Genomic DNA, 19,966 nt, shown 5'->3' on the forward strand with positions numbered 1-19,966 from the left:
TGTATCAGCATATACATTAGTTTTTGGAATGTAGGTTCTGATGACAGGCCAATCTCTAGTGTAGCCAGAGGTCCAGGTTAGGCGTAAAGATGACAGTTTATTTGGCAGTATCAAAGACTTCGATTAATCCCACATTTCTTCATCTACTTCTATACTCTCCCATCCACTGTGAAAGCAAGACAAAGGGTATTTCCCATTGTACTTGCTTATTAGGGTTTCTTCCTATTTCAGTCACAGCTGGAGTGCAGAAAGACTTTATTCATAATGCAGCTGACTTTGTTATGTGAGATGCGAAAGGTGCTTCAAATTCAAGAGAACATAAAGCAATTAAAAATTTTACATTTTTACTGGGGATGGTACATAACTTCATGATGTTGTCTGCGTAAGACAAATATATGCATTCATATTTGAGTCTGCCTGAATTTTTAATATGAGGAAGGTATGGTAGACACCAGCTCTAAAGCGATAACTCACTCTCTCTCTCTCTCTCTCTCTTGTGTGTTAATTAGACCCTTGATAAGTATGCTTATATCAACCACCATTAATTTTCAGAAACAACTTTTGGAGAAAAAAAAAAAAAAAAGAAAATATGGAGGGCAACAATATTAAGACCATATACTAAACCTCAAATGGCTTGTTTTATGTCATCCCTGCTCCGCCTTTCTTTCTCTCTCCCACCCTTGCAACCCTTTCTATAAAATGATTTGTTATTGCGTAGTAAGTACCATTAATACCATGTAATTTTAGTTTTTGTTGCAAAATTTTAATAACATGAAAATCCAAAAACTTTGCAGTCTCCCATAAGGCATACAGGACAATTATTGCTATTTAGCTAAGCTAAAATTTTCCAACGAGAACCAGAGGTACAAATGGTACAAATGGATCTAAGCACTATGGGACTTAACATCTGAGGTCATCAGTCCCCACCAGAGATACCATTAAGAAGGTACACACATACCTGCTTATTATTGTACCATAACCCACATTTTAGGTGAGGAACTGAGAGTTTGGTCTCAGCTTTCTGAGACTGCAGGCGTCTGTGCAAGTTGCGTTTATGTGAGTCTGTGTATGTGTGTCTACTGCTGACAAAGACCTTAATGGATGAAAGCTTTAATTGTGTGAATTTTTTTATTGTGCCTATCGCGACTCAGCATCTCCGCTATATGGTTAGTAGCAACTTTCCTTCTCTAGTATTGTTACATTCCATCCTGGATTTTCCATTGTTTGATTTAAACTGAGAGAACTGATACAATTAAGAGGAGCTTCGTATCCAATTTTTGTACAGATCTGTAATACTGCTATGTGTAAGATCCTTGAAAAAAATGTCATTAATGTTAGGAAAACAGTTCAGACTTCTCACAAATTATTCATTATTTTCAAAGCTATGATTCTGTTGATAAACAGAATAATAGAATAGAACAATGCAACTGTGTCTTGTCTTTGAACACCTAGAAACTACATCCTGCTATTCAGCATCTGTGGTCGACCACTTGCCTTATTGGCAGAAACACATATAATCCTAAATCTACATCTACAATTACTTCCATACTCTACAAACCACTGTGAAGTGTATGACATAGGATATGTCTCATTGTACCAGTTATTGAATCAAACAAGGGAAAATCCAGGATGGAATGTAACAATACCAGAGAAGGAAAGTTGCTGCTCACCATACAGCGGAGATGCTGAGTTGCGATAGGCACAACAAAAAGATTCACACAATTATAGCTTTTGGCCATTAAGGCCTTTGTCAGCAATAGACACACACACACACACACACACACGTTTGCAGTCTCAGAGAACTGAAACCACAATGCGAGCAGCAACACCAGTGCATGATGGGAGTGGCGACTGGGTGGAGGTAAGGGGGAGGGACAGTATGGTGGGAGTGGCAGAAGTGAAGTGTTGCAGTTCAGACGGAGGGCAGGAGAGAAGGTGCGGAGGGGGGGGGGGGGGGGGGTAAGAAGCGGAAAGGAGAGAAATACAAAGAAATTAAAAGACTGGATGTGGTGGTGAAATGACGGCTGTGTAGTGTTGGAATGGGAACATGGAGGGGGCTGGATGAGTGAGGACAGTGACTAACGAAGGTTGAGGCCAGGAGGGTTACGGAAACATGGGATGTATTGCAGGGAAAGTTCCCACGTGTGCAATTCAGAAAAGCTGGTGTTGGTGGGAAGGATCCATATGGCACAGGCTGTGAAGCAGTCATTGAGATGAGGGATATCATGTTTGGCAGTGCGTTCAGTGGGGTGGTCCACTTGTTTTTTGGCCTCAGTTTGTTGGTGGCCATTCATGCAGACAGACAGCTTGTTGGTTGTCATGCCTACATAGAATGCAGCACAGTGGTTGCAGCTTAGCTTGTATGACACAGTCATTTGTGTTGATGAGGTCATTCTGTTCAAGATACCTCTTTCAATAAATAAAAATGGTGATTTATTTTTCCAAATAATTACAGTTGTCATTTTGTGCTGTCATAATGTTAAAAACAGCAGAATTTCTGAACTTTAAAGTGCTGTAAAATGGAAAAAGTAAGATAAAATGCTGAAGATTGGTGTGGTTACTTATTGCCGCACTGATAACAAATAACCTAAGTTTAATTCAGATCTGAGATGGTGGTTGAGAAAATGCTTTTTTTCTGGTTGAACTGACACAGAATGACCCCAGTCACATATGCAATATGTTACTATCGTAGGGGATATTTCCAGACAGACTGAAATATGCTGTTCTCAGACCCAGGTACAAGAATGTCGGTAACACAGAGATTAATAATTAACAGCCAATCTCACTGCTTGCCTTCTTTTTAAGGGACTGGGAAAGATCATGTACACACAACCATAAAATGCCTGTCTCAAAAAAACATTGCTTAGTCAGTCCCAGTTTGGATTTCAAAAGTGTCTGTCCTCAGAACATGCTATTTTTAAATTCATAAATCAGATTACACAAAATTTAATTGGCAAAATACTGTCAATGATAATTGGTGTAACTTTTCAAAAGCATTTAATTGTGTTTATATTATGAGGTAACTGTTTGTTGCACAAAAGTGTCCAGTTAGGGTAACATGTTGTGTTCACTCTAGAACGTCTTCTAGACACCTATTTGACAGCCACACAGTGCATTTACTCCGTGCCGTCGTCGTCTTCAGTCCAAACACTGGACTGATACAGCTGTCCCTACCAGTCTAACCAGTGCAAGGCTCTTCATCTCTTCATAACTGTTGCAACCTACATCCATTTGAATAAGCTTACTGTTGTTAGCTTCATATCTCTCTCCATTACTAAATTCACAATTACTTGGCATCTCGGGGCATTTTGAATCAACTATCTACCGAGGTTGTGTGTGAATTTTTTACTCCTAGTTTGGTTCAGTTAATTGCAGAGTAGCACCAAATTTCATATGCTTGTATTCTCTTCTTGTCCCAACTGTTTATTGTCCTCTTACACTTCTGTACAAGGCTACACACAAGACAAAAATTTTCAGGAAATAAACTCCAAACTTATAACATTTAAATTTATATTTAATGTTGGTATATGTCTCTTTTTCGAAAATATTCTTCTTGATATTGCTAGTCTGCATTTTATATCCTCCCACTCGATTACTGTCACTTATTTTGCTGCTCAAATAGCCAAACTGATACACTACTTTTAGTGTCTCATTTCCTAATCTAATTCCTCTACCAACACCTATTTAATTCAGTTTTGTTTTACTTTAGTGGAAGTTCATCTTATGACCTCTATCCAAAGCACTATCCATTCCTATCAACTGCTCTTCCAAGACCTTGCTGTCTCTAATAGAATTACAATGCTGTTGGCAAACCTCACAGAGATTTTATTTCTTCTCTCTGAACTTTAATTACCTTTTCAAATTTCTCTTTGGTTTCCTTTACTGCTTGCTTATGTACAGTTGGAATAGCATTGGCGATAGGCTGCACCCCTGCCTTACTCCCTTTGCCCTACTCCTTCCATTTAATATCCATTGCTTCTTAACATTAGCAGTCTACTTTCTGCACAAATTATAGAAAACCTTTGATTCCATGTATTTCATCCTTGTTAGCTTCAGAATTTCAAGGAGTTTATTCCAGTTAACATTGTCAGAAGTTTTTGCTAAGTTTTAAACGTATTTGCCTTTTTACAGTTTGCTTCCTAAGATAAGCCGTATGGTCAGTGTTGCCTTGTGTGTTCCTGCAATTCTCCAGAACACAGACTGATCTTCTATTGTTAAATTTACGGTTTGGCAATATTCATACCCATTGGTATGTGCCTACTTTGGAATTGGAATTATTACAGTCTTCCTGAAACTGGAGGCTATTTCACCTGCCTCATATCTTGGATACCAGATAGAATAGTTTTATCACATCTTGGTCTCCAAAGGTGCTCATTAATTCTGAGAGAAACTGTTATCTACTCCTGTTTCCTTGTTTCGAATTAGGTTTTTCACTGCTTTGTCAAATTCTTTTCGCAGCACCATATCTCGTGTCTCATCGTCACCTACTTCCTCTTCCCTTTACAAAATTTGTTGTTCAAGTATTTGTGTGTCCCTTCTATATAGGGTGTCCTAGGCAAAATGGGCAATTTTCAGAGAGATGACAGAAAGGATCATTTGAAGCAAAAAAACTTCCTATGCACATATGACCTAGTCCGAATGGTTTTGGAGGCAGAATACATTTAATGTATATTGTTATTTATTTTCTGTGTTATTCAGTACATTGTCAGATTTACACATGTACAACTGTTAATAAGCATTACAACAGACATTTCACAAAGTATCAATTGACAAAATACATATTTTTAACTCCTTCATCTCTGAGCTTTATCATGCATGTCACATTAAAGCTCTATAGTTTTCCACTGCAGTGTGTGGATCCTTCTGCGACCATCAGTGATTATTATGTGCATTGTCAGTTCCATTCTGTGTAAATGTGGCTTCATTGGTGAATAGTAATACTGGAAGCAAATGACGATTTTGTCATTTAACCAGTGACAAAATTCAAATTGTGTGGCATTGTTACCAATGTAACGATTGTGGGCATGCTGTGTTTGAAATGGGTGCAAGTTTCCAAGATGCAATGTTCGCCGTACGCGTGTCTGTGGTACAGTGATGTGCAGCAAGTTGCCATGTGCTGATAGTAAGACTGCATTGCACCATTTCAGCAATGCGTACTGATCCTGCAGTTTGTCGCACTACATGTTCAGAGGAAACCTGGGAACTTGGAACAATACCTGCATCACACAATGTGCTGAAAACTCTGGTACACACTCTGTGATCAGGATCTCATCACATTTGAATATACATTCAACTGCTTCTCTTTCCTTCAAAGGAGTCTATAATTTTCCTATAGATTACATTTATCTTTCACAAATTCATGGAAGCTTCAATAGCTTTGCATTTCTTTTCTAGTCATTTCTGCTTTGCCTTTTTGCACTTCCATTCAGTTTCATTTGTTTAGGCATTTGTACTGCCTTCTTCACTTGCTGTATTTTAATATTTTTCTCCTTTTTTTCAATTAAATATCTGATTCGTTACTGAACAATTTCTATTGGCTTTGTCATTTTGCCCATTTGATGCTCCACTATTTCAGCCCTCAAATCTCCTCATTCGTCTTCTATTGTAGTCTTTTGCTCCCTTTCAGTCATTCATAGGCTAATAGCTCCCCTCTGCTTATTTTCATATCTTTTTGCAGTTTCTTCAGTTTTAATCTGTCGTTTATAACAAATTAGTTGTGCTCAGAGTATACACCCAGCCATGGAAGAGTTTCAAGTGTTGTTTCAAAATCTTTGTCTTACCATTACATCATTAATCTGAACCTTTCTCTAGGTCTGTTCTATGTGTACGACCCTCTTTCATGTTCCAAACCAAGTTGCAGCAATTATTAAATTGTGATCTACGCAAAATCTTACCAAGTGGTTTCCCATTGTCTTTTCATACCTTCAGCCTATGTTCTCCTACTGTTTCTCTCTTCCTTTTAATACTGTCAAAATGCAGTCCCCCATAGGAATTAAATTTTCATTGCTATTAACTATCTGAGCAATTTCTGTCATATAGAGATGTCAGCAACCAGTAGGCATATAAATTTGTTCCATTGTGGTGGTTTGTTTGTGCATAGTAGTATCTTATTCACACACCCATTTCCTTATTCATTATTAGACCTACTTCTGCACTACTTTTGTTTGACTTTGTTTTGGTCGCTTTGTACTCACCAGAAGTGAAATGTTGGTCTTGCTAATTCCGATTGTGTATAACTTCAACCTATCCATTTGTCTCTTAAATTCTCCAACCTATCTAAACAGTTAAGTATTGACCATCCCACATTCAGACCCATAAAATGACAGTTTTGTTCTCCATGACGACAATATCCTCTTGAGTAGTCTCAGCACGAAGATCCCAAGTGGAGGCTATTTGACTTGAAGAATATTTTGCCTATGGTGGTGCCATCATCATTAAGCTATACAGCTGCATCTCTTCAGGAAAAATATTTAGCTGTACAGGGTCAGTCATAAGTACCTGAGGGATATCAGAAGACAAATGTGCAAAAACTACAAGATGTACAGAAAAATGACACTTTCCAATGAATAGAGCATCTCTTCAAGTTCAAAACCATAATACATGCTGTGGCATAGCTGCGCAGCACATCACTAGAGGTAAGGAGTGACAGAACACACAAACAAATCGTCTGCTCTGTATTGTCGATCAGATAAGCTCACACCCAAAGATAGGCAACCAATAGACAGATTTCCAAAGCAGATTGCTGTCACTGTGCTATTCCAGGTAGGGAGCAGACTGGGCACCTACAATGTGAGTTAAAATATGTTAGGCTGACCTCACCACAGGTACCCCTCCAGTGGGGTTAGACCTCCGGTACAGCTACCTGTATCATTGAGGAGGCCTGTAAGCCACCCCATCACTTCAACATCCACTGATCATGGGGAAGAGAACTGTGGTACTCGACCATAAAACTGGGCTGTTGGTCAAAGATTTTTGGAAGTGATTTATTCAGCTATAAAAATCTTCCCAACAAAAAACCAGCCGAAGTTGCAAATTTCTCTTTTTTCGTTCACTTGATGACTAGTTTCTGGCTAGGACCCATTTTCAAATCATCCAGTATGCTGGGAGTTCGTAAAAGTCTTTGCCCACGTAATCAGTAGTGTAAGAAATGTAATAGATCAAGAAATTACTTTGTACACAAACTGAAATCATACCTGCTTTACAAATCCTTGTATTAATTAGAAAGACCTACAAATGTGTAATACAGAAGGTGGAGAAAAGAAACTTGCTAATAAGTTTCGAACAGAATAGGGCATGTCAGATAGAGCCAAATTTTTGTAATGAACATAAATCAGAAATTCAGTTTCGTGAAGCTACAGTTGTAGACTGAAAGTAAAAAAGCAATGTTTAATTGTAAGCATTTTCTGGGAAAAATAAGAAAAAGAAAGCGTGTTTAAAACTTAATTTCTCTTTCCTTTATCACCATTATTTTAGTTCATATGTACTGAGTTACTGTAGTTGTTTGAACAAAAGTTCATTCATGCTTTCTGTGCATTAGCAAACATTAAAATATGTAGCCTTTAGATTTAATTATTATTAATAGTGCACCTTACTGTACCAAAACACGACTATCTTAAATGCAATGCTCTTTCTTTGGTACTGCTCGATGTCTTAACAAATCAATGACAGTGGAATACTTTAGTATAGTTGTTTTAATAGTCAAGCTTTACCCCCATAAACAGCATTGAAAATTTACGGCTAACGAAACTAGTGTTGGGTAGGTATATAAAGTTTGACAGCTTTGATTGTTCAGCGAAACCAATATCTGCACCATTGAGCATAATTGGTATTATCTGGGGCAAGTTAATTTAAATCTGCACACTTCTGCTCACTTTTTGCTGATGGGTGCTCATTTTATGGCCGTAGCTTCACAGTGACCCATTTTCGATGTAGAGTTACCTGGAAAATTTTGCTTGAAAGTGTGTGCATTTAAATTAACTTGACCGAGCTAATACCTGTTATGTTTAAGAGTGCAGTTACTAATTAAATTAGATGAAGATAATGTTTTCATCTAAACAGTCAGATCTAGGTAAACTTTAAATTCCTATCCACAGCTAGTTACATTAGATGAAAATTTTCTATAGTGTTTAATGGGAAGCTTGTCTATTAAAACAACTTTGCTAAGAGTGCCACAGTGCCATAATTTGTTAAGATAACTGTAGTACTGCAGAGGAAGCACTGCAGGAAAGATAGTCGACATATGGTAGGGTAGTGTGTGGGCAACTTCGGACAGTCATGTAGATGGCTAGTGTTTTGCCATATTGTTTACTGAGAAAGTTCACTATGATTGTAAAACTGCCTTCTCCCACTGCCTTATTCTTCTGCATGAAGAGCAGAACTAATTTTGGACATGAGGGGCTTCTATCTTGACTTACACGAATATCACAAAGATGAATAACATCTTAAATACACTATTTAAGCTCCTCTGCATATAGCAGTTTTCCTTAATAACGGTAATAGTTCATTTCTTTCTTATAGGAGGGTAATATGATGGGGACCCATGAACTGCCACAAGCCAAGGTTCTTTGATTATTGCAAAAGTAAAAACTATCCCTAAAGGCTATCCATTCACTTAAATTACTTTGAAAGGTAATAAAATACATCACTGGGCTTAATTAACTTCAAAAGGAACCATTCATGATGGGCACCAAAACTACATTATCTTTGAAAATGTGCATAACTTCACTTCTGATAGTGATATCGCAAATTGGTTCGTTAAAGATTTAAATGTACTTGTACTTGAATCACATGTGAAGCAGGTATTCTTGACAGTAATATTTACACAATCTTGCACTGTAATCCTACAAAACTATATTTTATGATAAACTTAGGATACTTTAGCAAAAGCCTATCCAACTTCACTTTTATGGTTTTTAGACATTAAATAATTAAGGTTTTTCATTTTCTTGTTGGTTGATCTTTAAATTTTTGTACTTAAACTTCTTGCCTTAACAGTTTCACTTGACGTAGTCTATAAACAAAGCATCCAAATTTTACTCTTACTTTAACTTTTACTACTCCTTTTACTTTAGACAAAAAATCACTTTTAAACACATGAATGCCAGAGTTGTTCATTTAAATCAGGATTCTTGGTTTTAGTAGCACTTAGGTGAGGACCCTGTGTAGGTTCGTGATCAGGGTTGAAGTTATGGTTTTGAACACGAATTGACGCTTTGTGTGATTATTATTGAAATAGTGTAGGTTCGTGATCAGGATGGAAATTATGGTTTTGACCACGAATTGACGTTTTGTGTGATTATTATTGAAATAATACACAAATTAACTGGTCCATGCCAATATACATTACGTAACTGAATGTATGAAGTCCGTGAAGCAGTGGCGAAGATGGCAGACGAAATGGCGGCTAACTGTACTCATGACTCTTGATGTGCAAATGCTCTATAAAATCTCTTCTTGGCATCCAATTTTCAACATATTAAAGCCATTCCATTATTCTGTGAATACCAAATAATAGCCAGATCCATGTCCGAGGCAAATCCCTTTTAATGCAGTTTCCAATTGCCTCTCAACACCGTTGAGGTGTACCATGCTAAGGCTTGCCACACACTGTATGCCATTCACACAAAGGAGCCGCTCAGTCCAACCGCCAAACCCACCTTTTACATCACGCCATGCCACTTTTGTTGCGAAGGGACTTCCCTACAGCTTTTACATGTTACAGATACAAGTGCCCTAAGCACTAACCAGCTTTTAACAAACATACTTCTTTCATAAACATATTCATATTATAAAAATTTAAAATTTCAACTTATTCTTTTGCTTTTTTCATACATACATCACAAAACTCTAATTTTCTTGACATACGTCAAGGAGTTCAAACAACACAGAATGCTCATTTCATAAATTGCAGATACACAGTTACTTAAAATAAACCTACTCCTGATTGATGTGAGTGTTACACTGTGTCATCAGTTATTCTGTTCATCCTGCCTGAACCACTAAAAGCTCATAGGACAAATGGTTCCAACTCTCATACAAAACAGTTATTATAAACAAAGTTATAAACATTGCTAATTGACAAAACAAAAGAACAGGACAATGCAGCTTAAGTCTTCTCTGTGTAAACTGCTGCACATTTTTTGGCTTCCCTGGTGCATAACTTGTCTTACTGGAATAAAAATCTTTGAATCCCAATCTGAATACCACATTTAGTTTTGACTGTGAGCACAACTCAGCAAAAGTCTATATGATCATTGTAGTATTTTAATACTTCACTTGAGTGCATCATGGTAAGAAAAAAGACTGATAATCAGTAGTATTTGACTGTTATGGTGTACCAAGTAAAATCTGTTGTATTATGTGCATTGCCTGTCTGCATCAATCCTATATACTATAGGATGTGTGCAAAATCCCCATTCCCCCTAGTATTGAATACTAAATGATTTTATTTGTTTTAGAACAAGTGCTTGCTTACATATTGAGTGCCCAATATGGTATTTTCCCCATCATGCAGTAAGCACATTTCCATATTCCTCCATATTCTTCTCAACATATTTTTGAGCATGTCCAGTGTTATAGTGTGAAGCACCTCCTTGGTGACTTACAGATACATGCACCTCGGTGACTTCCCATAAGGAGTTGTCAGGTGTGGTGAGGTCAGGACTCCTTAGTGTCTATTTCAAGGGAGCTGGTGTTGCTGACAAACCATGACCTATCCACCATCCTGGAAAGTGTTCATTTAGGAACTCTCACAATGCAAGAGTGTAGTGAGGAGATGCTCTCTCTTGCTGCATCCATATGCGTCCTCAGTTGAGGCATTAACCATCTTTTAACATGTGTAAATAATTTGTGCCATTCGCAGTCCCCTCAAAAAGTATGGTCCAAGCAGATGTGATGTTATCGTTATCCATTTCATTATGTGGGAGGCAGGTTCCTTTCTAGCTCGACTGTGTAATATAGACTTCTCTTTGACCGATACAACAATATTTCTAGAACAAGAGCTGTGATAAATGGAACATTCATCTGAAAATAAAACCTGGCCATAGTTCACTGTGTTTGGAAACTGACTTAACAAAGCACGGCATGCTAAAATGCGCTCATCCGGGTCTGTATCTGATAACTCATTTATGAATGTCGGTCAAAAGGGTATGACCTTAAGGCTTCTTTTGTGCCCCCCCCCCAAGCGATCCCCCATTGTTGTCATCAGTATACAGAGCTCTGAAGCATCTTTATAAGTTGACTTCATAGGAGATTGTTCATTTGAAGCAGGGACTCTGGCACATGTTTCTTTCATGCCTTCTTCCTTTAACACTTCCAAAAGCATAACATGTCTTTCCCAATCCAGAAGTATTGCCCTTCGTGGTGGAGCCCTATTAAATTTTTCCTGGAGTGCTCCCATAATCCATTTCATTGTCTGCCCTGTGTGTTGGCATTCATGCAACCACACACTTGGCCCTAAGTGCTCGTCAGTAGTGTAACTATGACCCCCAACATCAGCCGTGGCTACGAATTAAAACTTGACTGTGACTGCAAAAACCTGTAAACATGAATTTCAACAATTGATAAGAAGTAATGTAGCCACCAACCTGCCTAAAAACATTAAATACTAAACAGGGGTTACAGGGGTATGGGACTTCTCGTGCACCCTGTGTATGCACATTGTAACTTGCTGCTTCAAACTGGCGCTTCTGGAAGCATATAAAGGATTCTTTGTTATTCCCCACTTCCACAATCCCCGGTGTGGAGTGCTAAGTTACAATGTATAGATAGTGACTGTATTTATTGTTTATTTTAGTTTGTAAATGGTCTGCCACAGCTTTAAAGAATTTCATTGTTTCATCATACACCCAGCAGTTATTGTGGATCCATCATATCTTATTTGTGTGCAGATATTAATTATTGTATGCCTTAAATTTCAATATTTTATTGATGATTTCCTTTAAAAAAGTGAATAGTGCAAAATTTCTACTTTTTCTGATGAGCATTTCTAATTTTGGACCATTTACATGTAGTTTCTTGCCTTGGAATGCTGTTTTCTGTGTATGTGGTAACAAGAATGACTTTAGATGGTGTTGAATATCTAGAAAAGATGTAACAGAAAATAAATTTATGTGATTTTGTGACCAGTTGATCTAATAATCATACATCTTGTGTAATTTTATGATCAGTTGATCTACTAATCATACACTGTAAGATAATTCCCCATACAATGGCTAGTGATGGCAGTAACTGTTTTGAAAGAAGTTGGAAGACAGTGTATTACTTCATAGCGATTTGCTATCATCTGCTTTGTAATTTGAAGCAAAAAGTATCTTCATTGACTCTATCAATAAATTTAGACAATTTCAAACTTGATTACATACCATACAACATTGCTTTCATGTACAAGTATGTAGATGCACAGGACATGGTGTTGTCTGTTAGATGAAGTTGCTGCACCAAGGAAGCTGTCAGTACTAGTTGAGGCCTTTTGATTTCAATCAATGCAGCTACTCCCAGCTACTGCACTGGGAGTGTTTGTATATTGTGTGATGAAACGGTGAAAAATCCAGGATGGAAAAACAACAGTATTATGAAAAGGATAAATAGCTACTTATTGTATAAGGGAGATGTCAAGTTGCAGACAGGTACAACAAAAAGACTGCTAATTTGACCTTTTGGCCAAAAGGCCTTCTTCTGATGTAGAAAACACATGTACATTCACTTGCTACTGGGACTAGACTGCAGTCAGAGAGAGTGGTCATGTGTATATGAGTAGTTCTTTTGTCCAAAAGCTCAAATATATAGCAGTGTTTTTGTAGTGCCTGTCTATGTTTTAATGACTCCTTTATATGGTGAGTAGCATAATATTGTTGTAGATTGTATGATTAATATATGTAGTCATTATAACGTCATTGTCCTGTGTGTAGTGGTGTAAAATGCATGGGCAAAAGCCTAAAATTCATAAATGCTCAGGCATTTATGCATTTTAAACATTAATTAATAATTAGTGTTTATAAAAAAACTTTAATCTGATGTTTTGTATTAGAGGAGCTGATTTCCAACACTGTTTCTGTAGTGGTTGAGTAATAAAGTTGGAAAAGCTGCTTGAGAGTTAGGAGAGAGTTATTAGGGGAAATAAATTGGACTGTAAACATAACTTTTTGTGTCTTTAATGTGATCAGTTTTATCTTCACAGCAGTGCAGTCATACAGAAGACTGATAAAGAGAAGAGCAGAATATAAAACTGTAGTCTGGCTCAGATGTAACTACATCTAACAATAAAGAATTTTTTTCTTCACTGAAAAGGCAGTTTAACATTTAAGAATACATTTACCATCAAGAAACACATGCCAACTGTTTAACACATCCAGTAATAATTTTTTTATCAGTAATCATTCTTCAATAATATTCAGAGATTTGACATGGATTATAAAGTGTATTACGTTACAAAGCGATGACCAAAGGACAATGTTATTTTTTTTTTATAACCTGACTGTCGCTATACAGCTGTTCAACACTGTGTGTGTGTGTGTGTGTGTGTGTGTGTGTGTGTGTGTGTGTGTGTGAAGAGCAGAACTGGTAAAAAGAAAACGGACATTATAGATGTTAGGCAGCTGTCAGCAACATGCACCCTTCCTTGGTACAACAAATTGAAATGCTAGGAAAAAGAAACGTTGCTACTCTCTTCTTTCCTTTCATTCTTATTAATAAAAGCAATGACTTTCAGTATTGAAAGTAACATCTCATCCCTTATTTTAATTGATAAATTATGCATTCTAGCAGTAAAAGCTTTAAAAAGTACTTTTTTATTAATGTTCAGTTTTAGGCATTTAAAAATGCTTTGAGCAAATTCCCAGGCAAATGCCCATTTATAAATGTTCTGCCCACTGATCATTTGCCTGGGCCATATCACTACCTGTGTGTATTATTCCATGGTAATTGCTTTTGCATTCTAGTTACAGATGAACAATGTGCCTGCCAAGCTGCCAGATTACCTTCTGATTGAAATGAATCAGCATGTTAGTTGTCAAACTCAGTTGCAAGCTGATCGATTCACTATATATAATATCATCAGCCAGTTAGTGAAGGTATACCCAAATGGTAAGTTGAAAGTTTGAAAATAATCAAGTAACAATATCAATTTAAAATGAAGCAAATAAGACTCTAGTATGATCCTTGTTCTTCCCAGCGAGTTAAACTAATATTAAATGATTTTGTTCCCAGTCCTGTGAGTTTGGCGAAACAGCTTGATATTTTGATGGTTTTTACACGCAGCACCTTTTGGCAATGTTGAAAGGGTGTTTGTGTTTTCTTTATGAAGGTAGTGCCTGATGTTGGTCCACTCACTCACTCTCACTGTCACTGCCCCTGCTGCTGCTTTGTCTTTTGTCTGAGAGCACATGTTGCTTATTGTGGCCAGTAACAACCCCCCCCCCCCCTCCCCCCGTCTCCACAGATCTGAGTCAATAGTTTCCATTTCCATTTAAAGAGGTCGTCATTGATCCTAATTATGTTGATTTCCTTTATTATGCTACCCTAAAGTCTAATGACTCTGCAAAGCACTCTGGTCCATTTAAAACTGGTTATATGGCTTTCATCCATGCTGTGATCAGACTGCTTATTTACGTTTCTGCAGGCTGCAGTGTTCTGTCTGCCCAGTGGACTGCACCTTGCACTCACACTGAATGCTGTAGACAGCAGGCATGTGGTGAGGTTTCTAATTTTCTGTGGTGGTCGGATGATTGTTTTAACATTGCATTTGTTCAGAATCCTTGTGATCTTGGCTTTTGGTGGTCACACATATGTCAGTAATGCCAGGTGCCTTGCTCTCTTCCTGTGTTCCTGTGTTGTTTCAACATTACACATTGTTCATATTGCCTTCTTAATTAGTGTACCAGTGTAGCAATTCCTCTGCAAGACCTGCCTCAGGTGTTACAGTTTGGTGTGCAGGCTTTCTTGATGATCCTTGTTTCAAACAGGGTATACAAAACAACTAACAGTGTAACAGATCAGTTTCCCCCCACTTATGTGGCAGTCTAAAAATACATAGAAGTGTGATGTTAACTGTCAACTTGGCAAAATATACACTCTCCAAATATCTGGCAGAACACCCTGACCCTTTGTCAAAACACAGTGACCACCACATGAATAGCTTGTACGATTTCATGAAATTGTTGAAGTATATCTGACTCGGCAAGAACATTATTCGCATCGAGCATTTTGAGGAAGTAGCCACTGGGACTGCGTGCCTTCAGCCGAAGCATTTCTGTAGATAAGAAGAATCCTGCATTGTGTGACTACATAGCAGAGTATATATGGTTAAATGTGTTGTACATCTGAACGCTGGCCATGAGAGCAAAAAATTCACCACAGAAGAAGAGACAGATGGCTGCCTTCCATTCCTTCACATTTGGGCACAGAAAGTACATACAGGAAATTGATGCATATGGATATCTGTATGCATCCAGCTGCCACCATACATCCCAACACTACATTGTTGTGAGAACTGGTTTCATATGACTATAATGTCAATGAGACACTGTTAGAATCGCCAGTTCATACAATACAAGCTACCACTTATAGAAACAACCGGGTGAAGATACAGGAATTAATAAATTGAAGAGTGGATTTCTTCTTTTTTTTGATGCAGATGTATCAAAACATTATTCTTGCCACAAAACAACTTTTTGATTTACATTTGGCATTGTGTATATCCCATTCAGTTTACATATAGCTTAACGTATGAAAAGGAAAGAACGAAAATATAATATGATTCAACACACACAACAGATTGGATCACCAGATGTCATACAAAATCACACCCCAGACCATAACTCTAGGTGTTGGTCCAGTGTTTAGCATGCAGACAGGTTGGTTGCAGGCCCTCAATTGGCATCCTTCTAACCAACACACGGTCATCATTGGCACTGAGGCAGAACCAACTTTCATCATAACACACCACAGATCTCCATCCTGTCCTCCAAAGAGCTCTCGCTTGACACCACTGATGTTGCAGATGGGAGGTCAATGGAATGCACTCTGCAGATGGTCTGGCTTAGAGCGGTCCTTCAAGTAACTGATCTGTAGCAGTTTGTTGTGTCACTGTGGTGTCAACCGCTGCTCAGATTGCTGCTACAGATGCTGTACGATGCACCAGCCACCTTGGTAGTCATCCGGACCCTGGTCTTCTTTCGACTTTACATTCTTGTGAGCACCGCACCCAGCAGTTATGTTCAGTGGCTACATTCCTGCTAAATCTTTCTGCAGTATCACAGAAGGAATATCCAGTTTCTCGTAGCCCTATTGCACAACCTTTTTCAGACTCGGTGAGGTATTGATAAGGGTGTCTTTGTCGCGTTAAAGGCATTCTTGATTAATATCAATTCACTGCGTCCAGTCTGAAAGGTAACTAGTGCTCATGACCTTTACAGCATGTATTTGAAGCAAACATGGTTTGCATCATCGTAGTCCCACTCTTATGTGACTATTGTGAAATTGGAATAGACATCATCTTTCAGATGTAGAAACATGCCTACCAACTTGTGTTTATCTCTTATAACTCCTTCTTGTGCGTGGACACACACACACACACACACACACACACACACACACACACACATACACACACTCTCTCTCTTTGTTGTCCTGGCCGACAACCATTGTAGCCCTGTGTGTGTTTCAATTTTGTGTTAGTTAGCATTGAGTAGTGACATTGTCTGGAAGCTTATCTTCTTATACAGTCTTGTTTATATGCCTGACAACTGCACAATGCCTTAACTGTTTGATCAGTGATTACTTTTATTCCTATTATTTCTACAAGCACTGAAAATCTACATCACATCCATTCTTTGCAAACCATGGTAGAGGGACTTCCCATTGTGTCAGTTATTAGAGCTTCTTTTAGTTCCAATCACATATAGAGTGGGGGAAGAAGGAGTACTTAAATGCCTATGCGTTTTCTGTAATTAGTTTATTCTTGTCCTTCCGATCACCACGGGAGTCATACATAGAGGGTTGTAGTATATTCCTAGATTCGTGACTTAATGCTGGTTCTTGAGACTTTGTTAGTAGGCCTTCTACGAATAATTTGCATTTTCCTTAATGTGTCGCCCACCTCAGTTTTTTTAGCATTTCCATGATAGACTCCCAGTGTCAGACACACTTGTGACCATATTTGCTACCCTTTTTTTGTATACATTCTATATTCTCTATTAGAGCTTTTTAGTATATGTCCCTTAAATTACAGGGTGGGCCATAGAAGTGTTTTGTAACTGATTTTCTTTGTAGACCAGTTAAATTTCCTTAGTATTCTACCAGTACACCAAAGTCTGCTACTTGCTTTACTTGTAACAGGGCCATTGTGATCATTCCAGAATTTGAGTCAAGAACAGTTGCTGCCAACATGAGTAACTTAGAGGTAGATGTCCTTTGAGTAGTGAAGCAACTTAAATCGCTTAATAAAAGCAAGTCTTCTGATCCAGACTGTGTACCAGTTAGGTTCTTTCAGATCATGTTGATGCAATAGCTCCATACTTAACAACCATATACATCCGCTTGCTTGACGAACTATTCATACCCAAAGATTGGAAAGTTGCAGAGGTCGCACCAATATTCAAGAAAGGCAGGAGGAGTAATCTACTAAATTAAATGCCCATGTCATTAATGTAGAATGCAGCAGACTTTTGGAACATATATTGTGTTTGAACATTATGGATTACCTTGGAGAGAACAGTCTATTGACACACAGTCAACACAGATTTAGAAGGCATTGTTCTTGTGAAACTCGACTAGCTCTTTAGTCACATGAAGTGTTGAGTGTTATTGACAAGGGATTTCAAACTGATTCTGCATTTCTAGATTTCCAGAAGGCTTTTGATACCATAATCAAATTGCATGCTTATGGAATATCGTCTTACTTAAGCAACTGGACTCACAATTTCCTGTCAGAGAGGTCACAGGTCGAAGTAACTGATGGAAAGTCATCGAGTAAAACAGAATTGATGTCTGGTGTTTCTCAAGGTAGTGTTGTAGGCCCTCTGCTGTTCCTTATTTATGTAAATGATTTAGGGGATGATCTGAGTACCTGTCTTAGGTTGTTTGCAGATCACACTGTCATTTACCGTCGTCAGAAGAACAAAACAAATTGCAAAACAGTTTAGAAAAGATATTTGTGTGGTGTGAAAATTGGCAATTGACCCTAAATAATGAAAAGTGTGAGGTCATCCACATGAGTGCTATAGGAATCCATTAAACTTCAGTTACACAATAAATCAATCAAATCTAAAAGCCATAAATTCAACTAAATTCCTAGGAACTACAATCACGAACAACTTAAATATGAAAGGATACATAGCAAATGTTGTGGGGAAATCGAACCAAAGACTGCATTTTATTGGCAGTACACTTAGAAGATGCAAGATGCAACAGATCTACTAAAGAGACTTCCTACACTACTCTTGTCCATCCTCTTATGGAGTACCACTGCACGGCATGGTATCCTTACCAAATAGGATTAACAGAGTACATCGAGAATGTTCAAAGAAGGACAGCACATTTTTATTATCAAGAAACGGGGGAAAGAGAGTCACGGACACGATACAGGATTTTGGATGCACATCATTAAAACAAAGACGTTTCTTGTTGCCACAGGATCTTTCATGAAATTTCAATCACTAGCTTTTTCCTCTGAATGAGAAAATATTTTGTTAATAATAAATGAAAAGCACCAGTTTGCTTTTGTTCTACAATATTTCGAAAACAAACTGGTGCTTTTCATTTATTGTAATGTTGTTCTACCAAGAACCGACGGATGATTCTGTTAAATATTTTGTTGATGCCGACCTACATAGGGAGAAACAATCATCATAATAAAATAGGAAAAATCAGAGCTCGCATGAAAACATGCAATTGTTTGTTTTTTCTATGCGCTGTTTGAGAGTGGAATAATAGAGAATTGTTGTGCTGGTGGTTTGTTGAACCCTCTGCCAGGCAGTTAAGTGCGATTTGCAGATTATCCACATAGATGTATATGTTGATGTCATATCCCTACAAATTATTACACTTAGATATTTGATTCCAGTTGTGACACATTAATATTGTAGTCATAGGATACTACATTTCTTTTTACATTTGAATTGTATAAAATTTTACATTTCGGAACATTTAAATCAAGTTACTAATTTTTGCATCACTGTGAAATCTTGTCAAGATCCAAACGAATATTAGTGCAACTTTTTTCAGACAGTACTTTTCTATAGACAGCTGCATCATTTACAGTTTGCGGTTACTATCAATTTTATTTGCAAGGTCATTAACATACAAAATTAACTGCAATGCCCCCAACATGCATCCCTGTGTTACTTTTATATCTGTTGATAATGCTCTGTCCAAGATGACACACCATATGCTCCTTACCAAAAAATCCTCAGTCTAGTCATGAATATCCTTTAATACCCTATAAAACGGTGCCGTCTATAATAAACGTAGGTCTGATACTAATTCAAATGCTTTTTGGAAAACAGATATACGGCATCTATCTGACCACCTTAATCTATGGCTTTTAGAGTGTTATGTGAGAAAAATGTGAGTTATGTTTCACGTGATCAGTGGTTTTAGTACACCATTGAGGAGGTTATTCTTTTCCAGTTGTCTCATTATGTGTGAACTCTGAATATATTAGATGATTCTACAACAAATAGATGCCAAGGATATTTAATGGTACTTACCCTTCTTGTAGACAGGATGACCTTTACCCTCTTTCAGCCACTAGGCACAGTTTTTTTTGTTTGAGGGATTTATGGTATGTAACAATATAATAAAAAGGATAGTTGCTACTCACCATATAGTGGAGTTGCTGAGTCCAGAAAGGCACAACAAAAAGACTCTCTGAAAGTTTGCTATCAAGTAACAACACCTTTGTCAACAGTAGACAACATAATCACATGCACACACACACCCACACCCAAACGCAACTCACACACATGAA

At 37.7% G+C, this 19,966-nt stretch overlaps 1 protein-coding gene across 1 annotated transcript in view; it reads left to right on the plus strand.

The window, feature by feature from the left end:
- Positions 1 to 19,966, plus strand: part of LOC126479049 (MMS19 nucleotide excision repair protein homolog) — a 226,683-nt gene that overhangs the window by 1,602 nt on the left and 205,115 nt on the right. The window contains exon 3 of the mRNA XM_050103751.1: positions 13,938 to 14,082. Coding sequence (XP_049959708.1) covers positions 13,938 to 14,082 — 145 coding nt within the window. The remainder of the gene's footprint in view (positions 1 to 13,937; positions 14,083 to 19,966) is intronic.

The sequence above is a fragment of the Schistocerca serialis genome, chromosome 1 (genome assembly GCF_023864345.2).
Source record: "Schistocerca serialis cubense isolate TAMUIC-IGC-003099 chromosome 1, iqSchSeri2.2, whole genome shotgun sequence".
In the NCBI taxonomy this organism is placed as follows: domain Eukaryota; kingdom Metazoa; phylum Arthropoda; class Insecta; order Orthoptera; family Acrididae; genus Schistocerca; species Schistocerca serialis.